Below are 19,674 nucleotides of genomic sequence, written 5' to 3'. Positions count from 1 at the left end.
TATTGCTTTGTATAAGTTAAAAGTAGTGTACACTCTTTAAAAATAATGTTTTATTAGGAACGCCATTTCGGTGTTTTTGCCAGTCTGGGCCTCGGCGCGTGGAACGCCATTTGGAACGCCCCGCCAGTGAAGTGGTTAAGCAAGAATGACATGAGCAATATTTTATCAATAATTAATTTATTGCTACCTAATAATCATGCAATACCGACATCAAAATTTTAATTATTATCTTTAATTGACAAAGTATTAGTTAATTCTCAGACAGATTTCTTAATAAACACAGGATTTGTGCAGAATGTTTTTTGTATTTGGGAAAATAGTCTGATGTGCCTGTAGAGCAATGTATACGTTGTAGTAAAAATCTCGACAGTTTTTTTAAAACTTAATTTAGAGTCTCAACTGCGAAACACCTTTGAAATACAAAACCTTGACGTTATAGTGGTTGATTTTTGAAATCAATGTGCAAATCAAGAAAAATTGAACGATATAACATCAGGTTCTGAATTTCGTCGTCTAAAAATAGACGCTATACTAGGGTTATACAACTTGTTCCTACTTTGGTTTACAGATGGAGTACAAGTATCCAAGAGTATCCAAGAGTCATATGTGTCACATCTACGCACAAGTAGTAAATATAGCACCAAAATATAGAAGAAATGTTCAATTTGATTGTGAAATTATTTATTCATCGATCTAGTAAAAAAACCAGATATGAATTCATTTTTGCAACCATTTGTTTCCATTTTACAACATCTATATGAAAATGGATTTGAGTGGAACAATAAACTTTTGAATCGTATCGTAATTAGCAAAGTTATAGCTCCTATTCCATGTTTAAATGCTCTGACAAAAGCAGTTACACAAAACACAATGCAATATAACGGAGAAAATAGTTGCGGTAGCTGTAAAGAAAAAGAATAAAGTTCTGAAACAGGAAGTCGATCGAATTGGGTTGTCCCAATAGTTCATTATATTTCTCCTCTAAGGACTGCAGAACCAATGCCTTAACAAACCACGATTGTAGAAAGTCATGAACATGTAAAGCATTTTAAAGGAGTCAAAGGTAGTTCGATTGTCACTCAAATACCTCATTTCGCTAGAGCCAAAGGATTCGTTGCTGACTACATGCATGCTGTTTTACTTAATGTAATGAACATGTTATTAACGATGTGGTACAGTACAACGAATAGTGATGAAGATTATTATTTGAATAAAGAGCATCGTAATAACATTGATAAGATTCTAGCGTCAATAACGCCACCAGATTATATTACGCGAATACCAAGAAAACTTTCAGATCTTAACGTTTGGAAAGCCTTAGACATTAGAGCGATTCTTTTATATTATGGACCAATCGTCAAAAAGCATCATTTAAATGCTGTACCTTATAACCCCTTTCTTTTGGCTTAGTCAGGTTTTCACCAGAAGACCACAATGGAGAACTGATTAGAATGGCACATGGTACTAAAAAATTGACGTCGAATTGTCAAATACAATTAAAATTATCCATGCTCATCAAAGTATAAAATATTTGATGAATCAAAACAGACAGATTGTAGAACATAAATGAATTTCTTTTTTAGCAGATGCTCAGTAGAGAACGAAATTTATACATCTCAACTGTATAATAGACAAAAGAAACGATCGAATATTCATGTGCAATGGAAAAAAGACAATGTAATTCTCTTCGGTGATATGAAGTACTTTTAAACAATCGAAAGAAACATATACGCAATAGTGCGCCAAGCTATAGTTTCTGGTAATACATGTAAATAATTTAAAAAATGTGCTGATTTTTAACTTCGGCGGGTCAAATAACGAATCTGAAGTCAGATTGTAAAAATTTAAATACATGTGTGCCGCCCATATTATTGACGTACGCGATAGCTTTAGTATTATCTGACCAAAGTAATACCTCGCAGTTTCTAAGATTTGATGCAAAGCATTTAAGAGAAAATAGGGCAGCCTTGAGTTCTAAGTGATTAATGTGTAAATTACTTTCATCTTTTTTCCAAAAGCCTCTAGCTGTCTGACAGTTGGACGAAGCCCCCCAACCTGACAGAGAGGCATCTGAAAAGATTTCTATAATAAAATTATTTTTTCTAATTTTCTTCGAAGCACTTGGCAGAGTGTTTTCCCACCACTCGAAGTCTTCACGAAGATTCTGATCCAGGTGCATTTTTCTGTCAAAATTGTCATTATTAAAAATAAGGGCACTGTTTTTCGCAAATTCAATTCTTTTTATATATACAGGACCGTATTCTACTCCTGGTGTAACCGCTACAAGCGATCCTATTAATTGCGCGAATTCCCAAATCGTGCATAGATTTTTAAGTTTGAATTCTTGGACTGATTTTTTCAGGTTCTCTTTATTTTTGGGAGTTGGTTCAACAGTGAGGTGACGAGAATCTAGAAAAAAACATAAAAATTGGCAACGCCTGCTTGGAATAATATTACTTTTTTCAAGATTTAATATTATAAAACCTAATTTTTCTAAGAATCGAATTGATGTTTGAATGTTTTCTAAACATTCCTTGTAGTCTCTTCCAAGGCAAAGTAAGTCATCGAGATATATACAAGATAAAAAACTCTTTTCCCTGAGATAATTGACTACCGGCTTCATAATTTTGGTGAAGATAAAGGGGCTGACACATAAACCGAAAGGAAGACACGTAAATTCATGTAGTTCGTCGAGAAATTTAAATCGCAAATATTTTCTACTTTCTCTGTGTATTGGAACTAATAAGTATGCATCTGTCAAGTCTAGGTTAGCTATAAACATCCCCGGCGCAAGTAATTTAGTAGCGGTCCTCAGATCTTCAAGTTTAAAATGTGGTGCTATTAAGAATTTATTAAAGGCTTTAAGATTGAGTATGAATCTGTCAGAACCGTCTGTTTTTGATCTAAGAAAATAGGGTGATAAGAACTGATCCTTGAGTGGCCCGCATTTTCTAACTGCACCCTTGTCAATTAATTTTTTGATGGCAAGTCCCTGCCTAGTTTGGTCTTCGAAAGATATTTTTATAGAATTATGAAGATTAGATTGTTCAAATTGTTTAAAGGGCTTAATTTTATAGCCACTTATACAATTTAAGACAAAATTATCATTTGTAATTTTTGACCACTCATCAGAGAAGAATTTTAATCTCACACCAACTGCGCTTACCTTTAACGTCTGTTCTGGTTCCTTTTCTGATACGCGGCTGTTGGCGATTTTGGCTGCGAGCTTTGCTGTGCACGGCACTTGAGCGACTCCTCGAGTTCTGCTGATATTTGTTCTGACCTCTGTACTTGCTGTTTGTCCCCGGATTCTGAGGTCGACGATCCGATGGACCTTTCCCGTTTAAATATTGTGAGGAACTAGTTTCTTTTCGAGGTTTAGATTGCAGTTTCATCTGCTGTCCAACTTTTTCCATAGCTTTCGCTTCCGCTAGTTTTTCGACAAGCTTCTCTCCATATAAGAAAATTCCAGGCTTGGTTTTATTAAGAACGTACCTAACACTTGGAGTTATTCCAGGATTTATGAAGGCTTTGCGGACATCTGATAAATTTTTATGAATATCGCACAGTATTTGACCAGCGTCCCAGAGTATGCTAATTAGTTCTAATTTATCACTATTTTCGTCTTTATTGGTCAAAAGCCTTGTTAATGCTTGTCCAACAGCCGCCGTGACGACACCGACTTTATTTTGAGTTTCTGAAAAGCCCCTGTCACGTTTTTGCGCATTTTCTTGTAAGAAACTTTTTAAGTCCTAAGTCCAACCATACTTTCCAACGATCAGTGATGTCGGGGTTAAGATAAAACTCTTTAGTTTTAATGACTTTCGGATTCTCTCCAAGAATGCCCAGAACGTTAGCATCAAGCATGGGTAATTCTTGATTTCCACCTGTAAATATTTACTTTATTAGTAGCTAGAATGTATTTGCAAAGCATTTCGACAGAAATTTCGGACTATGTTCTACCTCTTGTGCAGACTCAGTCTTATTTGCATTTAGAATTGATAGAGAAAAAACCTCAGCATTTAATGGAAACCTTGTTCTGCCTCTTGTGCAGACTCAGTCCCTTACGAAAGTCGGTATAATTAACATCAACTTCAATAAACATTAATAACGAACCTTTTAAATCGCCCTTTGGTGGAGTCTTAGTCCTGGAGCGACGTTTGTTAGTTGAAGATCTAGATGTGGATCTAGAACGAGTTCTTGAATGTCGAGATGGTGAACTTGAGGTTGCCCTTGAACGCCTGTGAGATCTAGATCGGCTGCGTGGACTTCGACAGCGGAAGCGCGATGTTTGACGCTCATGTGAACGACGAGAAATTGAACGTGATTTCGATCGATTACGAGAGTAATTTGAGCGTGATCGTGGACGACTCGTACGTCGCGAGCCTGACCGAGACGATGAACGGCGTATGCTCCTGCGCCTTGAATTATTTCTCGTCTGCTTCTCAATCGTTCTCGAACTGCATTTTTGAGGTTAAGAATTCTTTCCATTAAATTCTCCATTTCTGTCATTTCTGGGAACTTCTTTCAATTTACACTATTGATGTGAGTTATAACAGTAACACACACTTGCGATAAAAGCTTAATTTTTCACGGTGGTAACTTATTAATAAGAAAAAACAGATTCTTTCACTCTAAAGTTGTGGCGACACATCACGGAGCGAAGTGGTACTACATTTAAATTATCATCTCAAACGAGGATAAGTATAATTAAAAATATATCAATTAAAAACTTTTATGACAGTAATGTTTATGAAATTAAATAATTTAAAAACTATAAACTTTTAATAACATTATAATATATAAAATCACGTAATATTAATCATTTTGTTTTCAGTTTAATCATGGAATGTGCAATTTGCATTGGAAATTTATATAATGGAGACGCCGGACACATAGTGTCTATTAGATGCGGGCATGTATTTCATAATACATGCCTGCAAGAATGGAGAACGAGGTATTTAAAAAATTTTTTTTTTATAAATACATATGTAAATTATAAAATAATAATTATATTATTATAAAAAATTATTTTATTTAAAAAAATTTTTTTTTTATAAATACATATGTAAATTATAAAATAATAATTATATTATATAATAAAGAATTTAATTTTAATATTTATCTTCAGAAATAAAAAATGCCCAATATGCAATGCAGAGGACAAAAAAAGTCCAATAAGACTTTTTTTAAATTTAAATTTAATTGACGACCTTAAGAGAAAAATTGACGATTCCGAGAAGAATATATGTAGAAGGAAACCAAATATTAAAAATATACGTTTCAAACCGATTAAGCAAGAATGACATGAGCAATATTTTATCAATAATTAATTTATTGCTACCTAATAATCATGCAATACCGACATCAAAATTTTAATTATTATCTTTAATTGACAAAGTATTAGTTAATTCTCAGACAGATTTCTTAATAAACACAGGATTTGTGCAGAATGTTTTTTGTATTTGGGAAAATAGTCTGATGTGCCTGTAGAGCAATGTATACGTTGTAGTAAAAATCTCGACAGTTTTTTTAAAACTTAATTTAGAGTCTCAACTGCGAAACACCTTTGAAATACAAAACCTTGACGTTATAGTGGTTGATTTTTGAAATCAATGTGCAAATCAAGAAAAATTGAACGATATAACATCAGGTTCTGAATTTCGTCGTCTAAAAATAGACGCTATACTAGGGTTATACAACTTGTTCCTACTTTGGTTTACAGATGGAGTACAAGTATCCAAGAGTATCCAAGAGTCATATGTGTCACATCTACGCACAAGTAGTAAATATAGCACCAAAATATAGAAGAAATGTTCAATTTGATTGTGAAATTATTTATTCATCGATCTAGTAAAAAAACCAGATATGAATTCATTTTTGCAACCATTTGTTTCCATTTTACAACATCTATATGAAAATGGATTTGAGTGGAACAATAAACTTTTGAATCGTATCGTAATTAGCAAAGTTATAGCTCCTATTCCATGTTTAAATGCTCTGACAAAAGCAGTTACACAAAACACAATGCAATATAACGGAGAAAATAGTTGCGGTAGCTGTAAAGAAAAAGAATAAAGTTCTGAAACAGGAAGTCGATCGAATTGGGTTGTCCCAATAGTTCATTATATTTCTCCTCTAAGGACTGCAGAACCAATGCCTTAACAAACCACGATTGTAGAAAGTCATGAACATGTAAAGCATTTTAAAGGAGTCAAAGGTAGTTCGATTGTCACTCAAATACCTCATTTCGCTAGAGCCAAAGGATTCGTTGCTGACTACATGCATGCTGTTTTACTTAATGTAATGAACATGTTATTAACGATGTGGTACAGTACAACGAATAGTGATGAAGATTATTATTTGAATAAAGAGCATCGTAATAACATTGATAAGATTCTAGCGTCAATAACGCCACCAGATTATATTACGCGAATACCAAGAAAACTTTCAGATCTTAACGTTTGGAAAGCCTTAGACATTAGAGCGATTCTTTTATATTATGGACCAATCGTCAAAAAGCATCATTTAAATGCTGTACCTTATAACCCCTTTCTTTTGGCTTAGTCAGGTTTTCACCAGAAGACCACAATGGAGAACTGATTAGAATGGCACATGGTACTAAAAAATTGACGTCGAATTGTCAAATACAATTAAAATTATCCATGCTCATCAAAGTATAAAATATTTGATGAATCAAAACAGACAGATTGTAGAACATAAATGAATTTCTTTTTTAGCAGATGCTCAGTAGAGAACGAAATTTATACATCTCAACTGTATAATAGACAAAAGAAACGATCGAATATTCATGTGCAATGGAAAAAAGACAATGTAATTCTCTTCGGTGATATGAAGTACTTTTAAACAATCGAAAGAAACATATACGCAATAGTGCGCCAAGCTATAGTTTCTGGTAATACATGTAAATAATTTAAAAAATGTGCTGATTTTTAACTTCGGCGGGTCAAATAACGAATCTGAAGTCAGATTGTAAAAATTTAAATACATGTGTGCCGCCCATATTATTGACGTACGCGATAGCTTTAGTATTATCTGACCAAAGTAATACCTCGCAGTTTCTAAGATTTGATGCAAAGCATTTAAGAGAAAATAGGGCAGCCTTGAGTTCTAAGTGATTAATGTGTAAATTACTTTCATCTTTTTTCCAAAAGCCTCTAGCTGTCTGACAGTTGGACGAAGCCCCCCAACCTGACAGAGAGGCATCTGAAAAGATTTCTATAATAAAATTATTTTTTCTGATTTTCTTCGAAGCACTTGGCAGAGTGTTTTCCCACCACTCGAAGTCTTCACGAAGATTCTGATCCAGGTGCATTTTTCTGTCAAAATTGTCATTATTAAAAATAAGGGCACTGTTTTTCGCAAATTCAATTCTTTTTTATATATACAGGACCGTATTCTACTCCTGGTGTAACCGCTACAAGCGATCCTATTAATTGCGCGAATTCCCAAATCGTGCATAGATTTTTAAGTTTGAATTCTTGGACTGATTTTTTCAGGTTCTCTTTATTTTTGGGAGTTGGTTCAACAGTGAGGTGACGAGAATCTAGAATAAAACATAAAAATTGGCAACGCCTGCTTGGAATAATATTACTTTTTTCAAGATTTAATATTATAAAACCTAATTTTTCTAAGAATCGAATTGATGTTTGAATGTTTTCTAAACATTCCTTGTAGTCTCTTCCAAGGCAAAGTAAGTCATCGAGATATATACAAGATAAAAAACTCTTTTCCCTGAGATAATTGACTACCGGCTTCATAATTTTGGTGAAGATAAAGGGGCTGACACATAAACCGAAAGGAAGACACGTAAATTCATGTAGTTCGTCGAGAAATTTAAATCGCAAATATTTTCTACTTTCTCTGTGTATTGGAACTAATAAGTATGCATCTGTCAAGTCTAGGTTAGCTATAAACATCCCCGGCGCAAGTAATTTAGTAGCGGTCCTCAGATCTTCAAGTTTAAAATGTGGTGCTATTAAGAATTTATTAAAGGCTTTAAGATTGAGTATGAATCTGTCAGAACCGTCTGTTTTTGATCTAAGAAAATAGGGTGATAAGAACTGATCCTTGAGTGGCCCGCATTTTCTAACTGCACCCTTGTCAATTAATTTTTTGATGGCAAGTCCCTGCCTAGTTTGGTCTTCGAAAGATATTTTTATAGAATTATGAAGATTAGATTGTTCAAATTGTTTAAAGGGCTTAATTTTATAGCCACTTATACAATTTAAGACAAAATTATCATTTGTAATTTTTGACCACTCATCAGAGAAGAATTTTAATCTCACACCAACTGCGCTTACCTTTAACGTCTGTTCTGGTTCCTTTTCTGATACGCGGCTGTTGGCGATTTTGGCTGCGAGCTTTGCTGTGCACGGCACTTGAGCGACTCCTCGAGTTCTGCTGATATTTGTTCTGACCTCTGTACTTGCTGTTTGTCCCCGGATTCTGAGGTCGACGATCCGATGGACCTTTCCCGTTTAAATATTGTGAGGAACTAGTTTCTTTTCGAGGTTTAGATTGCAGTTTCATCTGCTGTCCAACTTTTTCCATAGCTTTCGCTTCCGCTAGTTTTTCGACAAGCTTCTCTCCATATAAGAAAATTCCAGGCTTGGTTTTATTAAGAACGTACCTAACACTTGGAGTTATTCCAGGATTTATGAAGGCTTTGCGGACATCTGATAAATTTTTATGAATATCGCACAGTATTTGACCAGCGTCCCAGAGTATGCTAATTAGTTCTAATTTATCACTATTTTCGTCTTTATTGGTCAAAAGCCTTGTTAATGCTTGTCCAACAGCCGCCGTGACGACACCGACTTTATTTTTAGTTTCTGAAAAGCCCCTGTCACGTTTTTGCGCATTTTCTTGTAAGAAACTGTCAACCTCGGGATTTAACAGTGGAGCTTGGAGATTGCAAAATCCCTTTAACGGAAAACTGTCAATTATTTTATTCAGGTCCTCCTTTTTAAGTCCTAAGTCCAACCATACTTTCCAACGATCAGTGATGTCGGGGTTAAGATAAAACTCTTTAGTTTTAATGACTTTCGGATTCTCTCCAAGAATGCCCAGAACGTTAGCATCAAGCATGGGTAATTCTTGATTTCCACCTGTAAATATTTACTTTATTAGTAGCTAGAATGTATTTGCAAAGCATTTCGACAGAAATTTCGGACTATGTTCTACCTCTTGTGCAGACTCAGTCTTATTTGCATTTAGAATTGATAGAGAAAAAACCTCAGCATTTAATGGAAACCTTGTTCTGCCTCTTGTGCAGACTCAGTCCCTTACGAAAGTCGGTATAATTAACATCAACTTCAATAAACATTAATAACGAACCTTTTAAATCGCCCTTTGGTGGAGTCTTAGTCCTGGAGCGACGTTTGTTAGTTGAAGATCTAGATGAGGATCTAGAACGAGTTCTTGAATGTCGAGATGGTGAACTTGAGGTTGCCCTTGAACGCCTGTGAGATCTAGATCGGCTGCGTGGACTTCGACAGCGGAAGCGCGATGTTTGACGCTCATGTGAACGACGAGAAATTGAACGTGATTTCGATCGATTACGAGAGTAATTTGAGCGTGATCGTGGACGACTCGTACGTCGCGAGCCTGACCGAGACGTTGAACGGCGTATGCTCCTGCGCCTTGAATTATTTCTCGTCTGCTTCTCAATCGTTCTCGAACTGCATTTTTGAGGTTAAGAATTCTTTCCATTAAATTCTCCATTTCTGTCATTTCTGGGAACTTCTTTCAATTTACACTATTGATGTGAGTTATAACAGTAACACACACTTGCGATAAAAGCTTAATTTTTCACGGTGGTAACTTATTAATAAGAAAAAACAGATTCTTTCACTCTAAAGTTGTGGCGACACATCACGGAGCGAAGTGGTACTACATTTAAATTATCATCTCAAATGAGGATAAGTATAATTAAAAATATATCAATTAAAAACTTTTATGACAGTAATGTTTATGAAATTAAATAATTTAAAAACTATAAACTTTTAATAACATTATAATATATAAAATCACGTAATATTAATCATTTTGTTTTCAGTTTAATCATGGAATGTGCAATTTGCATTGGAAATTTATATAATGGAGACGCCGGACACATAGTGTCTATTAGATGCGGGCATGTATTTCATAATACATGCCTGCAAGAATGGAGAACGAGGTATTTAAAAAATTTTTTTTTTATAAATACATATGTAAATTATAAAATAATAATTATATTATTATAAAAAATTATTTTATTTAAAAAAATTTTTTTTTTATAAATACATATGTAAATTATAAAATAATAATTATATTATATAATAAAGAATTTAATTTTAATATTTATCTTCAGAAATAAAAAATGCCCAATATGCAATGCAGAGGACAAAAAAAGTCCAATAAGACTTTTTTTAAATTTAAATTTAATTGACGACCTTAAGAGAAAAATTGACGATTCCGAGAAGATGATGAAGGAAATAATAGAAAGAATGAAAGAACAAGAGGCTAATTTAAACTGGTAATATTGTAGGATTCAAATTCCAAAATAATTAATTTAGTTCGAAGTTTAAGTTTATTATGTAAAACTGGAAAAAGGAATTATACATATGACATAAGAACAAAGGAATTCTATAAGTTTAATCAATCATAAAAAAGATCTTTACTCTAGGTTACCGAAACATCGACTGACTCATGGTCTCTTTGCATCGCAGGCCATGAGTCTCTAGTCGTGTTATCTTTTTTTAATTTTCATATTCTTATTTCACTCTTGCATACAGTGTTCAAAAGTTCCACGTGCATTCTCCGAAATCAAATCACACCACTTTTGTCCACTGAGAATGCTTAGGTTAAGCGATATCTCTATAAACATATTGGCGACAATCCGGCGCCGTCTAATAAACACAAAAAAAAAATTTGCTTTCTATTTAAAATATATTTTTAACTTTAGAAATCACTACAATATGTTTAAAGAAAATATTTTTATGCAACACAGCACTGTAATACGCACTTTACGCCACCTGTTTTGCAGGTTGTAAGTTACTGATTATAGCCCGGTGCGAATAATGCTGGAGGGGAGTACACTTTATTTCGTGTTAGTTACATTATAGACCCTAGTTACATTATAGACCCAATAACCGGGTTATAATGTTACTATTTCTGTACAGAAGTTGGATATAATGTAACTAGATGCTGTCAGACGCACAGTTCCCAGAGACTCTCACCAAATGTATGCGCATGCGCATTCGCGCTTGGTGAGGGTCCCTGGCAACCAACTCTACTGTCAAAACCTAACCTAAGATTCGCGATCGCTCGTGTGAAAAATTCTGTTTTTGTTCTTTAATGATATTATTTTTATTAATATGTCGAAGCACATGACTAGGTTTCGGGGGGCTTCGCCCCCCGATGCGTGCGGTGGCTTGGGGTATTATTAAATGCGGTTCTTTGAAATGTCAAAAAACATTATTAATATTATTCTTTTAAGTTGGTTTTTTTGATCGTATTCATCTTCATGACACTCGCGTGATCACAGAACTCGCGGGCTCGCGCTTCGCGCGAGCCCGACTCGTTCTGCGAACGTCACGCTCGTTCATAAAGATGAACTTACGATCCTTGGTGCATAATGTACTAAAATAACATTTATTAAAAAATATTTGAAATAAAATGATTAACTCTATGATTATTATTATTAACGTTAAAATATTTTAAGCGAGTATATCTGTTTTGTTTTATAATAATTTCTTTTTCGCCATATTAGATACACAATTTTAAATTTTTGTAATTACAATATTATATTGATAATAATGAAAATAAAAAACGTTCAAGTAACTAATTTTATAACAATTTTAATAAGCAGAATTATGAATGTAGAAGGAATAAATAAAAAACTAATGTTATTTTAATTTAGTTATATTTTTCACAATTTATTGTTAACTGTTACAAAACTCCCGATCGATAGATGATAGAACAACCCGCTTAGCAAGGGGTCTCAACAACAGTGCCGCTTCCCTTCGACCGCACGGGCCCCAACAACCCTAGGAGGCCCTGGTAGGCCGCATCGTGCGCACAACCCCTTAAGAAATAGTCTGATGCGCAAATGTTGTCCGAGAACATCAAATTTTAAAATAACTCCCACATTCGGCCATACTGCAATTGAGGCGTCCTCGACGAACAATCTCCTGTAAAAACATATACATATATTAAAGCATCAATTTACTTAGTATGTAATTGATCAGGGTTCGAATGATCAGCGGGGAGATTCCCGATTGATCAATTCTAAAATCATCCGCTCTTGTCATACGACCCCTTTCAATTCTATTTTAACCAACATTTTAATTCAGTCCTGGCCTCCGCCTAAGGTCTTTTCCACGCAAAGGTTGACTACTTCCTTCGCCCAGACCTGTTGACTTGGCCTGGTCCCTGCCTCCGCCCGAGGTCTCCTCTATTGCGCCAGACTGACCATTTTCTGGGGCAAGAGATCCTCCGACTTGGCAACTTGGTCCCGACCTCCGCCTGGAGATCCCATAACGTATCGGTGACCATTTCCTTTACTAGAGATCTCAAGACTTGGCCCTAAATTGGCCAGCTTGAATCCTGACTCAACTCACCCAGGTTACTCAGTGGCATCGAACGTGACCCACTTCCTGACACCGTCCACTGCTACCACAGTTTTACGATTCCTCGCTCCCTTGGTATCCCGCAGGTCCTGAACCTCGTACCTGTCATTAGGTAACACAGCGGTCACTTTGAATAGTCCTTTAGCCTTCGCCACCAGTTTCTTACTCTCCCCAGTAGCAGGAGAGTTAGAACTAACCATGACCACATCGCCTACCGCATATATTGGAGCCTTGAATCGACGAGCATCGTAATTACGCTTTTGAGAGCATTGTTCTGCCTCAATAGTGTTTTTCGCCGCCCTTCTTAACTCAGCTAAGTTGAGTTGGTCCAGATTATCCTGAATTTCAGACAGCAACCTAGCATCCGCTGGACTTCTAGGTATGTACCCGAATAAGAGTTGAGTCGGGCACATTCGTGTTGTTCTGTTAACCGCGGAATTGATTGCGCTCTGAACAACCTTTACCTTTTCGTCCCATCTATCCTCTGGTTCACCGGCGCAGGTAGTAGCTGGTGAGCTGAGGACTGTACGGTTCAGTCTCTCGCACTGACCATTTGCCCTTAGTGTTGCCACTGCATTCAGTATGTGCTTTATCCCATACTCTGTGCAAAACTCCTTGAACCGATTAGACGTAAACGCTGTACCTCTGTCAGTTATGACTCGAGCTGGCACGCCGAATATTGCGACGATCTGACATAATGCTTTCAACACTCCCCTCACCGAAGTATTACGAGTAGGTTCGAGAATACAAAACTTCGTAAAACCGTCAATAATTGAAATCAACTGTGTATTTTTGTGCCTACTTTTTATAAAGAGCCCAACATGATCAAGGTGCAATGTATGAAAGGGCATAGCCACCTTCTCAATAGGATGCAACATCCCCGGTTTTCTTCCCGAAGTTGATTTGTAATAAAGACAATTGAGACAAGAACTAACATATTTATTAACAAACTTTCTCATGCCCTTGAACCAATAATTTAAAGGCACCTTCTCCAAGGTTTTTTCTAACGCGAAATGGCCCTGGTAGTCGTGAGACAATTTTACAATATTAAAACGAGCAAATTTTGGAACCAGCCACCTGTTTCCTTCCTCTGTTCGTCGAAATACCACTCCGCCCTTTAGGTCATATTTGTCAAAGTACCATTCTACCTCCGTTATATTTACCGAATAACACTCGATTGGATTACGCGAGAGATAATCGACGTGAGACACTTGAGTCCCTGGACGGTAAACAATTTCGAAATTGTAGTCTTGCAGGTATACCCACCATCGAGCCACGCGCGGTTGTATATCCTTTTTATTCATTGTAGCTCGGACAGCACTGCAGTCCGTCACTACAATAAACTTAATTCCGAGCAGGTATACCCGAAAGACCTTCAGTCCAACGACCACGCCGAGTGTCTCCAGGTCATAAGAATGGTACCTTTGTTCCACCGATGTTGTTTTACGGCTATAATACGCAACGACTCGTTTCTCTTTACCGTGTTTTTGAATCAACATCGCTCCGATACCTATAACACTTGCATCTGTATGAACCTCGGTCTCAAGAGTTGGGTCATAAATAGCCAAAATAGACCGGGTCGATAAATGTTCTTTTATGACACTAACTGCTTGGGATTCTTCTTTTCCCCAGGTCCATACAGCACTTTTCCTTAATAGGTTCGTTAATGGTCTAACCATTTGCGCGAAATTATGGATAAATTTACGAAAATACCCTGCCAACCCTAGAAACTGACGAACTTGTTTAACGTCTCTCAGATCCGTTGCGTTTAAAACCGCTTGAACCTTAAAATTCCCCGGTCTTACACCATCACTCGAAATTTCTCTTCCTAAATAGTCGATTTTCTTCTCAAAAAATTTACATTTCTCGAGATTTAGTGTGGGATTATTTTCACAGAGGAGCTTCAATACGGTTTCTAGTTTTTCGAACGCCTCGTCAATGTCTATTGCCACGATTAGTATATCGTCCATGTATATCAACGCGTGTTATTTTAAAACCTTATTCATAACTCTTTGAAACACCGCGGGTCCATTCGCGAACCCGAAAGGCATACGGAGGAATTCCCAATGGCTATCCGGTGTAATGAATGCTGTATATTTAACCGAATCTGGGTGCATCGGAATTTGATAAAATCCTGATTTAAAATCCAGGACTATAAAAACACGTTTTCCTGATAATTGATCAATTTGATCATCTATCATTGGTATCGGAAAATGTATCCTCTTTGTTACACCGTTTACTCCCCTATAGTCTATTGCCAACCGTATTTTTCCATCCTTTTTACGCACTGGTACGGCCGAGCTTGCGTAGTTGGAGTTACTTGGCCTAATTACCTTATTTTTCTCCAAATCTGCATTTATTGCTTTAACCTCCGCACGCTCGTCCATACGCATGCGATACGGTTTGCGATAAATTGGGTCGTTAGATGTGAGTTCAATAATCATTTCCCCCGCAGTGGTTAGCCCTAATTAACTCGTTTCGAGCGCTATTGTTTTTCTGTATTTATTTAATAATTGAAGTATTCGACATTTTTCCGCTTCGCTTACCTCCCCGATCGCACAATCTGATTCATGTATGACTCTGAGCGAACCTGTCTCTACCGAGTTTACCTCTAATTTACTTGCTGCATCTATTTTATCTTTTAAAGTGAATGTAATCCCTTCGGCGTCCGTTATCGCGACCGTCCCGGCTTTGGATAGTAAATCCCGACCCACTAAAATTTCTGTTGCCAGTTCATTGTCGGGTACAATAAAAACCTTTAATTTAAAAGTTATATTATCGACAAGCAATTTTAACCTAGAGTACCCAAGAGGGACCACTAAGGCGTGGTTAAAAGCAGAAAGGACCTTGCTTGTTTTCTTTAAAGGTAAATTAAAGTGTCGAGCAACACTCTCTTTTATTATCGAGCACTCACTCCCTAAATCAACAACACAAGATCGTTTCTCTTTCTCCACTTGGCATGTTTTAATTGGCCTGCATACTTTTCCCCTGCCCTCAACTTGCATTACCATTAAGCTAGACTCTTCCGAACGGTCGGTTAGTCATGCCCTTTTTTTTCTTTTCTCTTTCTTCAGAATTTTTCTTTTTAAAACACGTGGACTCCACATGGCCAATAACACCGCAAAATGTACACTTAGGTTTATTACCGGATGAACCCGCCGTCTCATTGTTAACATCGGTACCGGACCGTTTTTCCCCTTTTCGAGTCGCCTCAGGACAATTTTTTTTCATGTGACCCGGCTTTTGACAATTAAAACACGTGGGCTGTTTATTGCCATCACGATTTGAAGAGCGTTTCCGATCGCTCGAATCCCGCGAGTATATATGACTTTTCAACTCTTGTTTTTTGCTTACCGGAATCATACTTAAACATTGGTTCAACTCCGCAATAGTTTTATTCCTCGATGCCATCACGTTCATTCGGATATTCTCGTCAACTATACCGAACGTAACTAATTCGACTACTTTATTTTCCGGAATATCGACTTTTAATTTATTAATCCTCTTAACCTTCTCAAAACAGTACGTTTGCAAATCCTGACCCGAACTCGTCTTATGTGAGGCTGCTAATTCAAAAAGCTTACCAAAATTCTCTTCTCCCGGAAATTGTCTTACTACTGATATCGCGAAAACCTCCCAAGATACAAGCGGCGTTTTAAGCCCATCAAACCAAGCTTTCGCGTTACCCCGTAATTTTAATATACCCATATATAATTTTTGAGCTTCATCCCAATCGTACATTGACCCAAACATGTTAATTTTATCTAGCCACTCTGATGCTGACAAATCTCTACTTGCCGGATCAAACTCCGGTAATATCTTCTCATTAATATATTTATTTGCCTTTCTCGAACCTAACTGCACAATACCTGATAGCACTTCAGTCAATCTAGCAAAATCGGACTCACCACTCGCTCGGCTACTATTCCACGACATCCTGTGCGGGGACCGATCACGTATGTGCGATGATCTTTCCCGCGAACGAGACGTCCGTTCCTGCGTGCGTGATGCCCTATCAAGGCGAGAACACAATCCATGGGTACGCGAGCTACGTGAACGTAAACGTATGACATCACCCATTTAGTTAACATTGTGACGTCAGCACGTTACACGTTCACGTAGGCTATTCTGTTCTCGCCTTCACGACTCTGTGTAGCCCTTTCCCGGGAACGAGATCTCAAACGATCCCGGCGATGTCCGTCTCTCCTACTTGATCGGGATCGGTCTCGTCTGTTGGAAAGCATTGTCACTAACTTTAACTTCCACTGGAACACTTGTCACACACAAATCTAACGTGTTATATAAAGTTGCCGTTTTTGTTCGTCCCGTTTGAACCACTATTACCGAATTACCCGATTTGATAGCAAATAATACACAAGCACGTGTGTGTATCCCACTTCTGATCTGTAGAAGGAATAAATAAAAAACTAATGTTATTTTAATTTAGTTATATTTTTCACAATTTATTGTTAACTGTTACAAAACTCCCGATCGATAGATCATAGAACAACCCGCTTAGCAAGGGGTCTCAACAACAGTGCCGCTTCCCTTCGACCGCATGGGCCCCAACAACCCTAGGAGGCCCTGGTAGGCCGCATCGTGCGCACAACCCCTTAAGAAATTAGCCTGATGCGCAAATGTTGTCCGAGAACATCAAATTTTAAAATAACTCCCACATGAATATCTTAATTTTAAAATAAAAAAAATTTTTTTTTTTAAATAAATTTAAAACATAAAGTATCTTTTAAAATGGAAGGTAATTTATGTATTATTAAAATTCAAAAATAATAAATTTAAAATCGTATTTTAAATTTATTAATATAAAAATGGAAAAATAAATTATGCATATTGCATAAGAATAAGAGAATTACATAAATTCAATGAAAAAATTAATAATATTAACACTTGATTAACGAAACATAAATTGACTAGTAGTCTATTTTCATCACAGGTAATGATTATCTAGTTGTATTATATTTTTTTAATTTTAAATTTTATTCATTCTTAAACATATTGTTCAAAAGTTAAACGTGCATTTTAGTAAATCAAATAACACCAGTTTTATACACTGAAATTGTTTTAATTAAGAATTATCTGCATTATCATTTTCATGACGATCCGGCTCCGTTTAATAAACATTTTAAAAAAACTTTGCTTTCTACTTTAAATAGAATTACAAACTCTAGAAATGACTACAAATATAAATGTTATGTTTGTAAAATTTATTCCTTAATTTTTTTTTCAATAATAAAGATATTAATTAATTTATATTCAAAATTAAATTTTTAAAATTTTTATTTTTCAGCATAAACGAATTGATTTTAGAAGAGAACAACGACTTAAGAGATAAAATAAATAATTTAATAATAAAAAAGAAAAGTTTGAAACAGGAACTAAAAAATGAAAGGTAAAACAATTGATATATTAATTTTTAATTTAATAAATAAATAAATTAATTAATTAATTAATTAATTAATTAATTAATTAATTAATTAACTAATAAAAAAAAATTATTTAAATGAAATAATATAAATTTTTTAATTACAGAGAGAAAAATAAAAATAATTTAAAAAAATATGAATTAGCCTCAACGTCATCATCTTCGTCCTCCTCTAATTCCGAAGAAATTAAGAACAACGGAATCCTCGTTAATGACAGAAAAAGAAAAAGAGACAATTTAAATAGAAACACAACTTACATTAACGAGGATGAAGTAAATGGAAGAAAGAGGAGGAAGGATAATAACATTGACGACATCATATTAAATGAAGAAGTGACAATAATTCCATGTATAAAGTTAAATTAATTTTATTGTATAAAATTTTTTTTTTATTTTTTATTGTATTTTTGTTTGTTTGTGTTTTGTTATCTATGACTAATTTTTTTTAAATAAAAAGCTTGACATACTTTTTCCTTTAGAGAAAAAGTAATAATTAATAAGTTATTCATTTAATTCAAATACCATAACCGTAACAAAATAAAATATTAAAACCGAATAGATTGAAATATGTGTTATAAAACTTTTTAAAACACTTAGAATAAGATTAAAACAGATTTATTAATAAAAGAAAATAATGGAATACAAAAGTTTAATATAACCAAAATTCACAGCTCGACAACTATTTGTCTTCTCGTTTCTCGAATTTAACTCTCGGATACAAATAACACAGTTCTCGACACGATACGCTCGTTTAGCTCGTCTCGAATACGGACCCTTGTCCTCGACTCACAATTACGCTGTTCTCTCGGAGAACCTCTCGCTCGGCTCGTTCGAATCAATCTGCCGATTTTGCGCTCACACACACACGCATCTCATTCACGCACTTTTGCCAACCTAAAATGTTTTTAGGGTTTCTAGTTCCATTTACAACTTTCTAGATTTAACATTTAATTTATAACAATCGGCCATCCTGTAGAACTTGGTCTCCAAGTTTTTACAGTTCCAATTTTATTTTTATTTCGTCGCGCTTCATTACAAATAACCCAATCGGTCTGGTTGCTGACGATTTCGCATACTTCTTCGTAGATTGCTATTCAAATCATTCAAAAATCAACATCTCATCGGTTTTTCGTTCATTTTCTCGTACAGATTCTGACTCAAATGTAATACCATTTTCATTTTCAGCATTATCGCTGGCGTCACTGTCGTTACAATCTTCATCGTCGCTATTATCTGGAATTCCGCGCCAAATTTTAATTTGACTGACATGTGCTGTTAATCTTTGTCTCGAACTTCCCTTATTTGTTAAGTGTTGAATAGCGTATGTATCCGACGGTAAAACTTCAGTAATGACAAAAGGTCCTTCATTTCGCGATTGTAATTTCGTGGACTCTCCGGTGGCGATTTTCGATGATTTTGTAACAACAATGTCGCCTACATTGAATTTCACATTTTTCAATCGATTTCGGTCATATCGTTCTTTCGCAATTCGCTGTTCATTTTCTATTTTATCTTTTATCTCGAGTTGAATTTCATCGGGGACGCGATATGTTTCAGCCCGCTCTGTTAATTCTCTCGCGAGTCCTTCGTTATATCGAG

At 35.6% G+C, this 19,674-nt stretch overlaps 1 protein-coding gene across 1 annotated transcript; it reads right to left on the bottom strand.

The window, feature by feature from the left end:
* Positions 1 to 15,586: 15,586 nt before the first annotated feature.
* LOC122505898 lies at positions 15,587 to 16,571 on the bottom strand. Its single transcript, XM_043617769.1, has one exon. The coding sequence runs from the start codon at positions 16,569 to 16,571 to the stop codon at positions 15,651 to 15,653; it is 921 nt and encodes a 306-aa protein (XP_043473704.1). The 3' UTR covers positions 15,587 to 15,650.
* Between the last annotated feature and the right edge of the window lie 3,103 nt (positions 16,572 to 19,674).

This window comes from Leptopilina heterotoma, unplaced genomic scaffold, assembly GCF_015476425.1.
Source record: "Leptopilina heterotoma isolate Lh14 unplaced genomic scaffold, ASM1547642v1 Lhet_38, whole genome shotgun sequence".
Taxonomy (NCBI): Eukaryota; Metazoa; Arthropoda; class Insecta; order Hymenoptera; family Figitidae; genus Leptopilina; species Leptopilina heterotoma.
The sequence above is the reverse complement of the archived record's forward strand: the minus strand, read 5'-3'. Positions and strand labels throughout refer to the sequence as shown.

Bases quoted from the DNA above. Each gene is read 5' to 3' on its own strand.
- LOC122505898 (XM_043617769.1), bottom strand. From the start codon at position 16,571: ATGTCGTGGAATAGTAGCCGAGCGAGTGGTGAGTCCGATTTTGCTAGA.